Source organism: Nymphaea colorata, chromosome 3 (assembly GCF_008831285.2).
Source record: "Nymphaea colorata isolate Beijing-Zhang1983 chromosome 3, ASM883128v2, whole genome shotgun sequence".
Lineage (NCBI taxonomy): Eukaryota > Viridiplantae > Streptophyta > Magnoliopsida > Nymphaeales > Nymphaeaceae > Nymphaea > Nymphaea colorata.
This window is the reverse complement of record NC_045140.1, coordinates 14,929,078-14,941,180: the sequence shown is the minus strand read 5'-3', so window position 1 is coordinate 14,941,180 and position 12,103 is coordinate 14,929,078. Positions and strand designations below refer to the sequence as shown.

The 12,103-nt window shown below is 39.9% G+C and overlaps 2 protein-coding genes across 9 annotated transcripts; one reads left to right on the top strand and one right to left on the bottom strand.

The window, feature by feature from the left end:
- On the top strand, nt 1-4,623 carry LOC116250944 (E3 ubiquitin-protein ligase CSU1). 4 transcript variants are annotated; one of them, XM_031624950.2, is made up of 4 exons: nt 18-153; nt 534-685; nt 2,273-2,569; nt 3,608-4,623. In XM_031624950.2, the coding sequence occupies exons 3-4, from the start codon at nt 2,331-2,333 to the stop codon at nt 4,278-4,280; spliced, it is 912 nt and encodes a 303-aa protein (XP_031480810.1). In that variant the 5' UTR covers nt 18-153; nt 534-685; nt 2,273-2,330; the 3' UTR covers nt 4,281-4,623. The 4 variants fall into 4 exon arrangements, with proteins under 4 accessions (XP_031480809.1, XP_031480810.1, XP_031480808.1 ...); XM_031624946.2 differs by lacking the exons at nt 18-153; nt 534-685 and adding exons at nt 913-1,052; nt 1,138-1,224; XM_031624949.2 differs by lacking the exon at nt 534-685 and having other exon boundaries at nt 1-153.
- Nucleotides 4,624-5,038: 415 nt separating this feature from the next.
- On the bottom strand, nt 5,039-11,697 carry LOC116249703 (nuclear intron maturase 3, mitochondrial). Of its 5 annotated transcripts, none has more exons than XM_050076509.1 (3): nt 11,494-11,697; nt 5,816-8,415; nt 5,039-5,708 (listed from the first exon to the last, which is right to left on the bottom strand). In XM_050076509.1, exons 1-2 carry the CDS (start codon nt 11,603-11,605, stop codon nt 6,077-6,079), a joined length of 2,451 nt encoding a protein of 816 aa, XP_049932466.1. In that variant the 5' UTR covers nt 11,606-11,697; the 3' UTR covers nt 5,039-5,708; nt 5,816-6,076. The 5 variants fall into 5 exon arrangements, with proteins under 5 accessions (XP_049932466.1, XP_031478775.1, XP_031478777.1 ...); XM_031622915.2 differs by having other exon boundaries at nt 5,816-8,412; XM_031622917.2 differs by having other exon boundaries at nt 11,317-11,610.
- Between the last annotated feature and the right edge of the window lie 406 nt (nt 11,698-12,103).

Genomic DNA, 12,103 nt, shown 5'->3' with positions numbered 1-12,103 from the left:
CCGTGACACGCGTCTTCTCCCTCTCCGCCTCTCGAGCCTTCTTCCAAAGGCCGGTGCTTGGCGATTCTATTTTTTTGGGCAGCGGCAGCGGACGGCGACCGGCGACGGACGATCGGTGGACGGCGACCGCGACGGCGACGGAGGCGACGGGCGGTGAGTGGGCGACGTTCGTCGTTCGGCTTCTTCCTCGTACTTGTTAGGGTTCCTCTTCCATGCATTCGGTCAATCGGATATGCATCGATCCCCTACTTTTCTTCCTCTTGATCCTCTCTGATTCATTTTCGTTTCCATTCCTTTGATTCATTTCTTCATTCATTTCATTTTATTCATACATATGTTTCCATTCCCTCTCTGATCCCCTACTTCCTCCCAAACTGAGTCGCTTGGAGTCTCCTCTCTGATTCATTTTCGTTTCCATTCATTTGATTTATTTCTTTCATTCATTTCATTTTATTATGTTACGAGAAACCCTTTTGTCATTTTTGCAAATTCATTCAGCTATAAGTAAAGTGGTGGATTATTTCTTCGCTCAGATATATAGCTTGGAAGTTGGGAACTCAAATTCTGATTTTAATGGAGGCAAGCCATGATCTGTCCCTTTGATTGCGGTGGATTATTTCTTCTCTCGGATATGTAGCTTGGAAGTTGGGAACTCAAATTCTGATTTTAATGGAGGAAAGCCATGGTCGGTCCCTTTGATTTTTTTTTTTTTTCACACGAATTCCTATTTCATTTGCTTTTTATTGTTAATTTTCAATTCCTTAGTTTGTTCATTAGCTAAGAAGTTCGATAACAATTTTTTTTGTTTTTTTCAAAATTTACAATTTTTTAATTAAAAAAATAATATATTATACTCGTACCCGTATCACCCATATCTGTACCTAAAGTGGCATAGGTTTAAACCGAAAGGGGTCATCCGGGTTGGGTTGCGCCTGGTCCTGACCCGAAATTGTCCTCTCATGACGTGCACTGGTTCTCGCGTCTCGCGGGTTGCATAAAGGGTGTGTCCTTCGTCTCCCTTTCCGTCCGACGACCGGGCGACAGGGGCTGAGGTTTGCTTATCTGTTTGAAATCTTGTTTGTTCATCTGTTCCTTCTTTTCATCTCTTGTTTATTGAAACTTTTGTTGATTTTGCAGTTACTTGGCTTATTTGATCAGTGGGAAGTCTTTAGGGTTTTTTACAATTCCTGTTCTGTATGCGCAATTTTATCAGACCTTGTCATGGTTCTCTCTCTTTTTCTCTCTTCCCCTTTAGGATTTTCTCTTGTTTATTGAATTTACTGTTATTTGGTTTATTTCCTTTGATAAATAGGTTTGAGTCTTTTTTTCATTTGATGACACGCTTGTTCATATGCATCTTGGCGTGTTAAGGCTAGATCCCCGCCTCTTTCTGTTTCAGATATGCCGCTGATGCCTTAAGAAACGTAGTTTTTTCTTGGCACGAGTTTATATGTTTTCAGATTTTCTAGTCACATACTTGCATCTGTATTTTTATCGCAAAGTAGTTGAATTCTCTTCTTGGTGTGTTGGTTCCCGCTTCTCAATTTGTTTCCTATTCTTTGTGTGTTGCGTATCGGTTACATGATGTGGAAAACGAAACAATAAAACAGTTTAAGAAATGGTGCAGGCTGCAGTCTTCGACGGAGCTGCTCTGATTTCGTCAGAATTTTTGACAACTATGTTGGTTGTGATTATACTTTTTAGCGGTGTGTTTAATGTCCTTTTGCACTGTGAATTACGTAATGATTTTTAAAGCCAAAAGAAATTTGTTGTGTAATTGCCTGAACAGAGATCTATAATAGAATACTTAAAGACAATTAATGAGCTTCACTGAAGAGTGCAATTTGCATGATTTTTTGTCAAATATTCATTTCCTGAACTAGCATTTCATGTTTTTGGTATGCCCAGGATCTTAGGTCCGAGATTCTAGGTGATCCCAGCTCCTCGGATCTCAGATCAAGGGCTTCTCAAAACCAATGCTCGCCAGCAAAACCCTTTAATTCTTTATCAATGTTGAGAAATAGAGAATTGCGCTAGTTGCTTGGTTTGACATTGGTGATGGAATAATATGCCTTGTTTAGTGTTTTTGCTCATCGGACGAGGCTTTGTATTATTGTGTTTGGTTTTGTGGATGGTGATTTTCTATCCTTATATACAATAGATTGTACCATCTAATGCATTGTACCATAAATTTTACTATCATTGTTCCACAGTCAGAAGCTTTCTGTTTGTTCATGTTTACTTATTCACGTATTTTTTATTTCATTATCAGCTTCAGAAAGCCTCCAATTGCTTGCTGGTTTATTTGACTGTTACTTGATTGAGTAAAAATGCCTCAGAGGCATTCAAAGAACAACAACGATCTTGCGTTCTTCACATATGATGAGAAGCGTAAGCTTGGGTATGGGACTCAAAAGGAAAGGCTTGGAAAAGACTCCATAAAACCTTTTGATGCGTGCTGCCTCTGCTTGAAGCCCTTTATTGATCCCCTTTGCTGCCAAAAAGGTCACGTCTTTTGCAAAGAATGCATATTTGAGTGTTTGCTGGCACAGAAAAAGGATATCAAAAGGTTTGTCCTGTGGACTTGCTAGTTTCAAAATTGCTTTTCTCAATTTTGCTATAATTATTTTCCGACTATGTGCCATCGGTATCTATTTACTTTTTCTGGGATTTACGTTCCCCTGAAAGAGTCAGAAAGGTTGCCACAGATTGAAGATCTCTTGTTGATTTGGTAATCAGAAAAGGTGACATTACCCTGGTTGGAAGCTAGGGTTTCAATATATCAGTTGCTCATACCTTTTCCATTGCATGATTCTATGTGCTCCTCCAGTCATTGAGATACAATTTCCAAAGTCCTCAGTTCTATTTACAATCTAGATCTATGATTGTTTGTAGCACCAAGAAAGCCTAGTCTCAAATTGGTCCAACGTCAACTTATGTAAATTCTTATGACATGGCAATGAGTAACATAGTTAGTAGCATTTTTTGGTGAGAAAAAATGAATAGCTGTACTAATAATGACGTGAGCAGGAAAAGGAACCGGCAAAGGACTGTTGAACATATGTTCCGGCACCAGCTCTGTTTTTTTGGCATTGTTTGTTTTGTTGGTCATTTTATATTTGTGTGATATATGAAATGCTTTAGGACTTGGGCATGTCCAATGGGTTTGTGATCTCCTTGGCATGATGGCCTGGGTATTTAGGGGACCCTGAAACGTGTTTGCTGCAAGAGATCCCACGTGCATCGGTGCATGGCTTTGGTCTTAAGAGAAAAAGTAGGAACTTGCACCAATTTTTTCCTTTGGGTGTGCAGGCAGTTGGGTTTAATCAGTTCTATGTGCATGGTTGGTTGTGCTTGTTGTTCCAAAGTTGAGTCACTATTCATTATTCTTTTGCAGAAGAATCTCATTTCTGAGTTAGTAGGATATTTTGATTTGGAAGCTGTTGAGCTGTATCTTTTAGTTGCCTGCTGTTTTCGGACTACTTTGGTCCCATTTCACGGTGTTGAATGAGGTTCAGAAGCCATGTTCTCCTGCCAAAATTTATTTGGAAGTTAAGTTCAAGGCTGGTACTTTAGATCTAAATGTTACCATTTGTCCGACTGCTAGGAAGCTTGCTGCTCATGCTGCACAACAAAAGCAAGAAAAAGAGGAAGAGAATGAGAAGGCAATGTTGCGTAAGGCCCGAGAGATCGATGCCTTTGATCAGCAGAACCATGGAGCTGTGCCTCAGTACAATGACAGAAACCATGCACAGGACAAGAATGGCTTCCATGGGGCAAACAGTGTCAAAGTGACGTCATATGAAGAGGAAGCTCTCCGCACCATGAAGGCATTTTGGCTGCCTTCTGCAACACCGGAAGCACCAGTGAAGTACGAGGCTCCTTCCACGGACACCGTATGCCCAGAAGGCAGAGAGAAGCTCAAGCTTAAGAGCTTGTTCCCCTTGTGCTTCACGGAGGAAGGCAGTGATGATAAAGCCAGTCCACTGAACAGGAACTTCATGTGTCCGAGCTGCAAGATCACTCTAACTAACACGGTTACACTTGTGGCTGTGAGCACTTGTGGCCATGTTTACTGTAAGAAGTGTGCGTACAAGTTTATAGCAGTGGATAAAGTATGCATGGCTTGCGATAAGGAGTGCAAAGAGAAGAACTTGGTTTGTCTAGTGAAAGGAGGGACGGGCTTTGCAGGACATGGGGACCATTTGGAGGCAACGGATTTCAAGCATCTGGGCAGTGGCTCAGGGTTGGGACTCGTCAGGCCGACTACCAAAACGTAGTGGAAGAAATGGTGGTGAAAGTTCGTGTCTTGGCCATTAGCAGTTGGAATTGGATTCCAGGTGGAAGCATCCATGCACTGAGAAAGTTGGTACCGTTGTGATCAGAAAAGATAATGTACTATAGTTATGCTCAAATTCTGTGCTTTGTTTAAGAGCATAAATGCCCCGTAGGCTTTTCATCAGATCCATTCCGTGTGAGCATATTTGTATCCTGAGGATCAATTGCCTTCTAAATCTTGATGTTTAAGTTTACCCTTTAGTACGGTTTATGTGGTCGACTAAAAAAGGTTGACCTTTTTTATTTTCTCGATATGCAATGTCCTTGAATCTCTGTGTGTCTTTACGGGCAATGTAATTGACTGATTGGCTGACTACGTTGGGTGGGGGTGTTTAATTGCCCGGATCAGATGATTTGGTGGGGAAGGGTCAACTCAGAATGTTTACACGTGGATTTCTGCACTTAGATTTTTTGTTCGGGCAATCAAACATGGCGTGGCATGTTTCTTGGGCTGGATGGTGCCTTGAGTAAAGACGAGATCGGAGTGCCTGTGACAGTCGCGTTTGAGCTCTTTTGATGTCCAGCGGACGATTAAAAGGTTTCTTATAGAAAACTGGATTCATATAGATTCTACCTTGAGGAGCACTTAAAATCGAGCTACTACTTGTTTTACCTTGGATCAATCTTATGGTTGATTCCATCTGTTACCGTACAGTACAGAGTTACTGAAGATGGGAATAATCACTTATAACCATTCATCTTAATAATCTAATAATAATAAGCCGATGACTAATCTTTATGGAAAGGAGAAGCACATTTTACTACAGGTCTGAGGAAGGCCCAGCTGTAAGGCGTACACTCCAAAATTACAATTTACCTGATCCAAATAGACGTGGGTCCAATCATGTTGCTGCTGTTACACCCAAGTGCTGAAATAGTCTTCATTTCTGATGTACAATGTACCTGATTGTGGCCTATAGTCGTTCCAAAGTAAATCAATGAGGTAAGACAAAATTTTGCGGACACAACATTAAGGTATTAGAGTAAAATTGGTAATATTGATGCATATGCTACAACCCAATTTGGATTCGCCATTTACTGGTAAATTGATATAAATGATAGACGATGAAAAGCCATCCAGTAGATGAAGCCCTGAAGCGAAATGTACCAGTTTCTTGCAGAAACAGCCATCGCCTCCCATAATTCTACTTTCAAATTGAGAATGCAGCTCCTTCAGGATTATGTAAGACAAGAACGTAGATGTAAGATATCAACATGCTAAGCTATGTTTTCGCGCAAGCATACCCCAAGCAAATCCAGCATGGACAGAGAGCAGGAAAAATAATGCGTTAGCACCAAAGATTTCACCAAGAGTGTATCTTTGAGCTTTCTACTTGCTCCACAAGCAAACAGACGGGGCAATCTTACACCTGAAATGACAGACGAAAATGTGAGACCAATTGTCACTGAAATCATGCATGAATGGTTAAACAACAAAAAAGCAGGACAAAAGAAAGGAACAAAATTGAAAAGGTACCCGGTATATCTTTTGGTTTACTTGGCTTGCATGCCCAATGATCATCAAATTCATGAGATGTCGTCCATGAAAATCTAAAGGTCCAGGTCGTAGTGGACACTTCATGATGAAAATCTGCCGCTATCTAGAGACAGAAGAACTGCCCTGAAACGAATGGGTACAAATAAACAAACTCTTGTGTCATCATGCTGTTCCATTGATGGGTGAAGAGAATAGCAGCTGAAAGCATGGGGCTTCATGCTCCTATGCATTAGCTATGCATCAGTGCCCACCAAAACATGAAGTGCAGTCAACATCCTGGAGAGTTATCCTGCCCAAGTACAAGTCAGTTATGTGTTGTTTGCACAGTGGAAGACACTTGCGATCTATGCTTTCTTGAGTGGCAGCAACCCCAGAAACCCACTTTTTCTCATCAAATGGATTGATATTAAGGCGACTTTGAAGCAACCGCACTCGATATGCAACAGTATCTTTCACATTACAGAAATGAGCTGCACAGTAACTTGGAGGCTCGTCAGATGCCAGCCTAACAAAAGCCATGCATAAAAGTCCATCTACAGGTTTTGGGTCTGAAAGATTTTTGTCACCCATCATTTTAATATCATTTTCGATAGGAAAGTAAATTTCCTCAGCCGCTTCTGCAGAAGAAACTTTCAAATCTTTAGAATAATGTTTGATAGCATCACGTTTGGAGGATTCATGTTTCTCTGCCAAGGTCAGGATGCATGAAAATCGCAAGTGGTAATTGACAATTGTTTTGACTGTTCTAAAGTTATGACAACAGCAATAGAAATCAAGCCATCTCATCCCTATGCCAGCATACCACTTGACGATATCAGCATCTTCTAGAGGAATAAGCAACCTGATTGGCCGGGGACGACCCATTGCATTTGTAAATCTTGCCAGCTTAACAGAATTTCTCATCAGTTCCAGTGGTGCATCAACCTTCATACACAATTTTGTAAGATCATCTACGGTCCTCTTGGAGTATCTGATATATTCATCTTCTAATTGTGTTTCTTCTGTCAAGGTTTCCTTCATTTTTTCAGGATTTAGATACTTGTCCACCTGCACTTGAAATTGGTCATAAGCATCAAGAAGATCTTGTGGCAACAGATCTCTAACAGATTGAGAATGTAGAAAGTCGCCAGAGGTAAGTTTGTGATGCCACTCCCAACATTCATCAGGTGAGTCCAAAAATTCCTGAATTACTTCTTTGGCCCAAGTTCCAAACATTTCTCTAGCTACAGGAGCCACAGTTGGTTCACCTTTGAAACCACCACTTCGTTTATATTTCTTAAAAACGTGATTGACTATTTTCATCCCCAACTTCTTTCTTCTTGTCTCCAGTGCATTCCTTTCCTCCATAGCTCTTGCCTGTCGCTGTTTGATGTACTTCTTCTTTGCTCTGATTGCTTTCTCAGACAATGGGGGTTGCAGCACAGAAGGAGGAACAACCTGAAATTCTAGGCCAAGAAATTCTATCTTTTCAGAGACAGCACTGTGAATTGCAGTGTTTAGTCTATCTATTTTCAACCCCAAACTACATTCTGAGAATTCAACTAGCAGGTCCTTCACCCTCATAGTAAGTATTTTTGATCCAGAACATATTACTAAAACATCATCTAAATATCTACATGCAAATAATTTCACAGGTTTGTAAAACATATTGTCTAAGCCCTTTGAATCCCTATATGTTACCTGTTCCCGAACCCAATCTTTCACACCGGATGGTGCTTGAACCCCAATTTCACCAACCAATTCAAACCCCGGTCTTGCCCTGCTAATTTGAGATCGCAAATTCTGAATTTCTCTATCTAACCCATTCAGATAGATGTTAACAAGAATTGCACTCAGCCCACTTTCCTGTAAAAGACCTTTTCCCATATAACAGCCACCAAATTCAATACAAACTGCTTCAGATAGAAACAAATTGCTGATCAGGTCCATCAACAAAGAGTCGGAGATCTTTTCTTCCATAATTGATATCAACTTCTTCACTCTCAGATCATCAAACTTCTCATGCGAGAACCTTAGCCGAAACCACCAATTTGGATTATCAACGGATGTTTTCAAGTATCTAACAGCTGTGTGGCGCCCCATCCCTACGCGACCCCCATAAGCAAAAGTCATAAACCTTTTCTCATAGATAACCTCCAAAACCATTCGAATAGCCTCAATCACAACTTTTAACTTTAAATTGGGAAGAGCGAGAGACTCCCCCTTTATCCTAATAGGGATCATCCTCACACAGTGTAAGTCCATATTAAAGTTACCATCTTTCAGTTGCTGACATGTGTTCTCGATCCATCTCCAATCGATCCCCCTATATTCAGAGCAAAACAACAAGTGGCGCAATTCTCCACCTTTTCTACCCACACTTAGGTTCTCGCAAGCAGCAAATAGAATGCTAGGGACCGCAATCACATTGCTTACAAGATTGTGGAATCTACCATTCTTATACTGCTTCAAAACAAGGCTTTCTATATCTTTTTTGCTCTTCATCTCAGTTGTACCACAATAGAATCTCCGTGCAACTTGTGAACACAACCCAACTCCAATCTCATTAAAACCAAGTCGCTTAAGCATGAAAGCCACTGCTGGAAAAATTTGAGCAACCATTAGCGACAAAAAGTCACACAAATGTGAATAAAAAAAATATGATAAAATGATACACATTTACTTGAATTCCAACCATTAGCTACTAGATTTCCCTAGCAAGACCAGAAGAGCCAATATTCAGAAAAATCAGCAGGAATTCTGAAAACAGAAAAAAGATTGACATGATAATGCGAGCCTAGTCACAGGTTAGTGGGCAAAAAAAAACCCCTAAAAGCTCACCCTCAGTTGGGAGAAATTGAAGAATCTTTTGGACAAGGAGTTGATAATAGATAAGAAAAAACCAAAATCACAAAAGAAGACAGACTTTTACTCGTTTCATCAATGAATTATCAAATTCTAATAGCAAAATTGCAATAAAAAGATTATCCATAGAAAAGAAGGTGAGAAGCAATGTAATGACGTTATGCGGACATACCATTTAGTGGAGAGCAGCTTGTTAGCGTGAGATGATCAAAGGAGAAAAAGGGTTTGAAAAACTAAAAGCCCTCAGAGGCCGTGTGATAACTGTCCCACCAGATGGAACCAACAGAATGTTCTGTCCACCACACCACTATCCTGTCCGTCCTATCAATGGTGTTCTCTGTCCACTCTTTGATGGTTTTAGGAACAGAAAACCATGCCCTTTTTGTCCGGTGTTTGTTTCACCTATATCCATTTTGCCCATCCTATCCTTTCTATCCAATATCTGTTTTTCATTCTGTTTATTCTGTCCATTCCATTCACAGTTTGTTTCTTGTATAGCCCTTTAGGTCCATTATGTCCACAGTTTGATAACAAGAACACTCTGTTACTGTTAGTGAGAAAAAAAATAAAAATATCATTCTTAATGAAGCCCTTTCTGAGTATGAATTGTCAATTTGTTATGCATAGTTAAAGTACATATAGAGTTATAGACACACATAATTAATAAAGCAGCTACAACAAGGACAAGGCCACACATATACATAGCTAATTGCCTAGTTATCCTTCCTACTTGCTTCCTATATGGTCATTTCAGTTACTTGGACAATTGCTTGCTTGATTGCCTCAATGAGTTCAGCATGTCTAGCAAAAGTCTCACTGTCAAACTGTGATTTCATTAATCATGAGCTGAAAATAAAAAGAGATTGGAAAATAAAGGAGGGCAGTAGATGAGGTCTGACCAAGTTCCAACTTCCTATGCTCTATCTTGTGCTTTACACGTCTACTATGCAGCTATTCATATCTTCTGCGAAAGAATCTGCAAATGGTAGATCAAGACCATCGTACAGGTATGGCTTAATAAGTTGGATATAGCCTGATAAGTTGCTGTCCAAAGAAGATGGCTGACATTACGCAATTTGTGTCTCTTTTTATACTAGCAAGGGAAAAAAATGGTGTCTTTTGTTTTCTAGTTATTTTTCAAATAAGAAAAAGGATTTGTTCACACTTCGGATGGTAAAGTGGACGGTTATAGACCAAAACAAACAAAACTGTTTTAAGCCTTACAATCATAATTGTCTCTTTGATTACATGATGACAAAACATGATTGTTGCTAGTAAGATGTCAAGGCCATAACATGTTCTTCTGCATCATCCCCATTTCCTGTTTTATCAACATTTTTTACTAGATCACTGCTTTTCATTTGATCATCACTATTTTTTGCTTGATTGATACCAATTACATCAATGATATCTGTTGCAATACCTATCGTTTTCCAGTAGTTCTAACAAAACGAATGCCATGACAAGGCTTACTGTTACTATGCTCTACTGTTTGCTTTGCACCTGCTATGCACTGCAGCATTAGGTGACACTAAAGATCAATGTTGCCATTGTCCATCATGAAGATAGAGGTTCAAACAAATTTTCATTCAAACAAACTCTAAATTATAATTTTGCAAAGAAGTGGACAACAGGTGCAGTGGTTCATATGGATCAATTTGACTGCATACCCCCAACTAGTAACAATGATGGATGCATTTGAAGTTTTAAACAACCCAATATATTTAAATGACAAAGCCATATTTATCAGCAAAATTAAAGGATATCGAAAACGATACTAAGAAGTACTGGCAACCAAACTATATGTATATATGTGTGTGTGTGTGTAGACACAAATACATACATTCTACGTGCTAAACAATGCAAATAGAGTGAACCTTATCAGAATACTGATTCAACTGTGAACTAGAGGGATATCTGAAAATTGGCTCATGTGTTTATTTCACATGCCTAAGCTTTGTTAAGGACACAAGCAATCCATAGGAAAATCTAAGTTTTATCAAATTAAAGTCCTTGGACAACCCTGAGATCCGCACTTAAGATCCATGCTTTACTCAGTTGAGTTGTCAAAAGGCCCGATGTAAGGGGCTGCACGCATGCCAAATCTATCTTAATATCATACAAAACTTGAAAAACAATAACCAAAATATTGCATAGGCTCAGTCATTGGAAATACATAAATTGCAATAAAGACACTTCAAAATATTCAACTCTTCAAATTCCTGGACTTGAAGAGCTCAATCCTAACTCCTTAAATAAATGAAGATCCGTTGGCAAGGTTCTTGTCATTTTAAGCAAACTGATTGTGCTCTCCGTTGAAGCCAAAATCTAGAATCAGAGTAATAAAACAAATCAGATTTGTTCTGAGTTCAAGGTTCAAGACATGAAGCTGGTCACACACACACACACACACACACACACACATATATATATGATAGCAGATGGAGGAAGTGGTGGTCCTTTATGTTTGATATCAGCAACTTCGTTAGCAGGACACCCACTTGTGAAAAAGGTACATGCATTATATTGAAGCAATTCTAATGAAGGCATCTGCGACGTTTCATCAAACAATTTGTCCACACAAAATGCTTTTTTTTTTTTTAAATTGTGAACAATGGAGGAATGGGAAAGGAAACCTGAAAAGGATGAGAACGAGAGACAGACGGGCACCGGGTGAGAATCGTTTGGTTAGCCGTGGGTTGCACAGAGAGAGAGAGAGAGAGAGAGACAGCTGTGCGGGAGGATGAGAACGCGAGACGCGTTCAGTTGCGCTGAGCCTCGGGAAGGGCGCAGAACAGGGGAAGAATTTATACCGCTGCCCGGCCGTCGGGCGGACGGCGTTTGATAGAAAAATTCGCGCGCTGCTACCAAACGGCCTCCCAGGTACTTGCAGGACGAGCCGGCGTTGTCAGCCGTTGGATCCATCAATCTGACGGTTTTAAACTCCACGGTCCAACCGAGTCATGAGGTCTCAGGTTCATGGGCAGGTGCAACCTGGTCGGGCTTCTGCAAAGTTTGGATGTTATCAGCCTGGATCCAATTACGATGTATCAATAACTAATCTGCTGCATTGGAGACACGGTTCAATTGGATCTGGATGATCAAGGTATTTCAGTTTTCAAATCATAAGTTCGGGCCGCATCCTTTCTTCTATCTATATATATAGACAAAGTGAAAGATATAGAGAGCAATTAAAAGCATCGCTCTTACAGTAGTAAAATGATAAAAATCTGATTAATTTTCTCGTATAAAAACATAAATTATGTAATAAGGCTTGCGTGGTATTGTTGGCCTATATGCAAACTAGTTAACTACAAGAAAAGGGTGAGTAATTCTTAATAACAACGGACCTTCAAAAGACTGTACCATTTTATGGATTTGATAGACCCTGATCCCCATGCCTAATGCCTTATCGAGAAAACG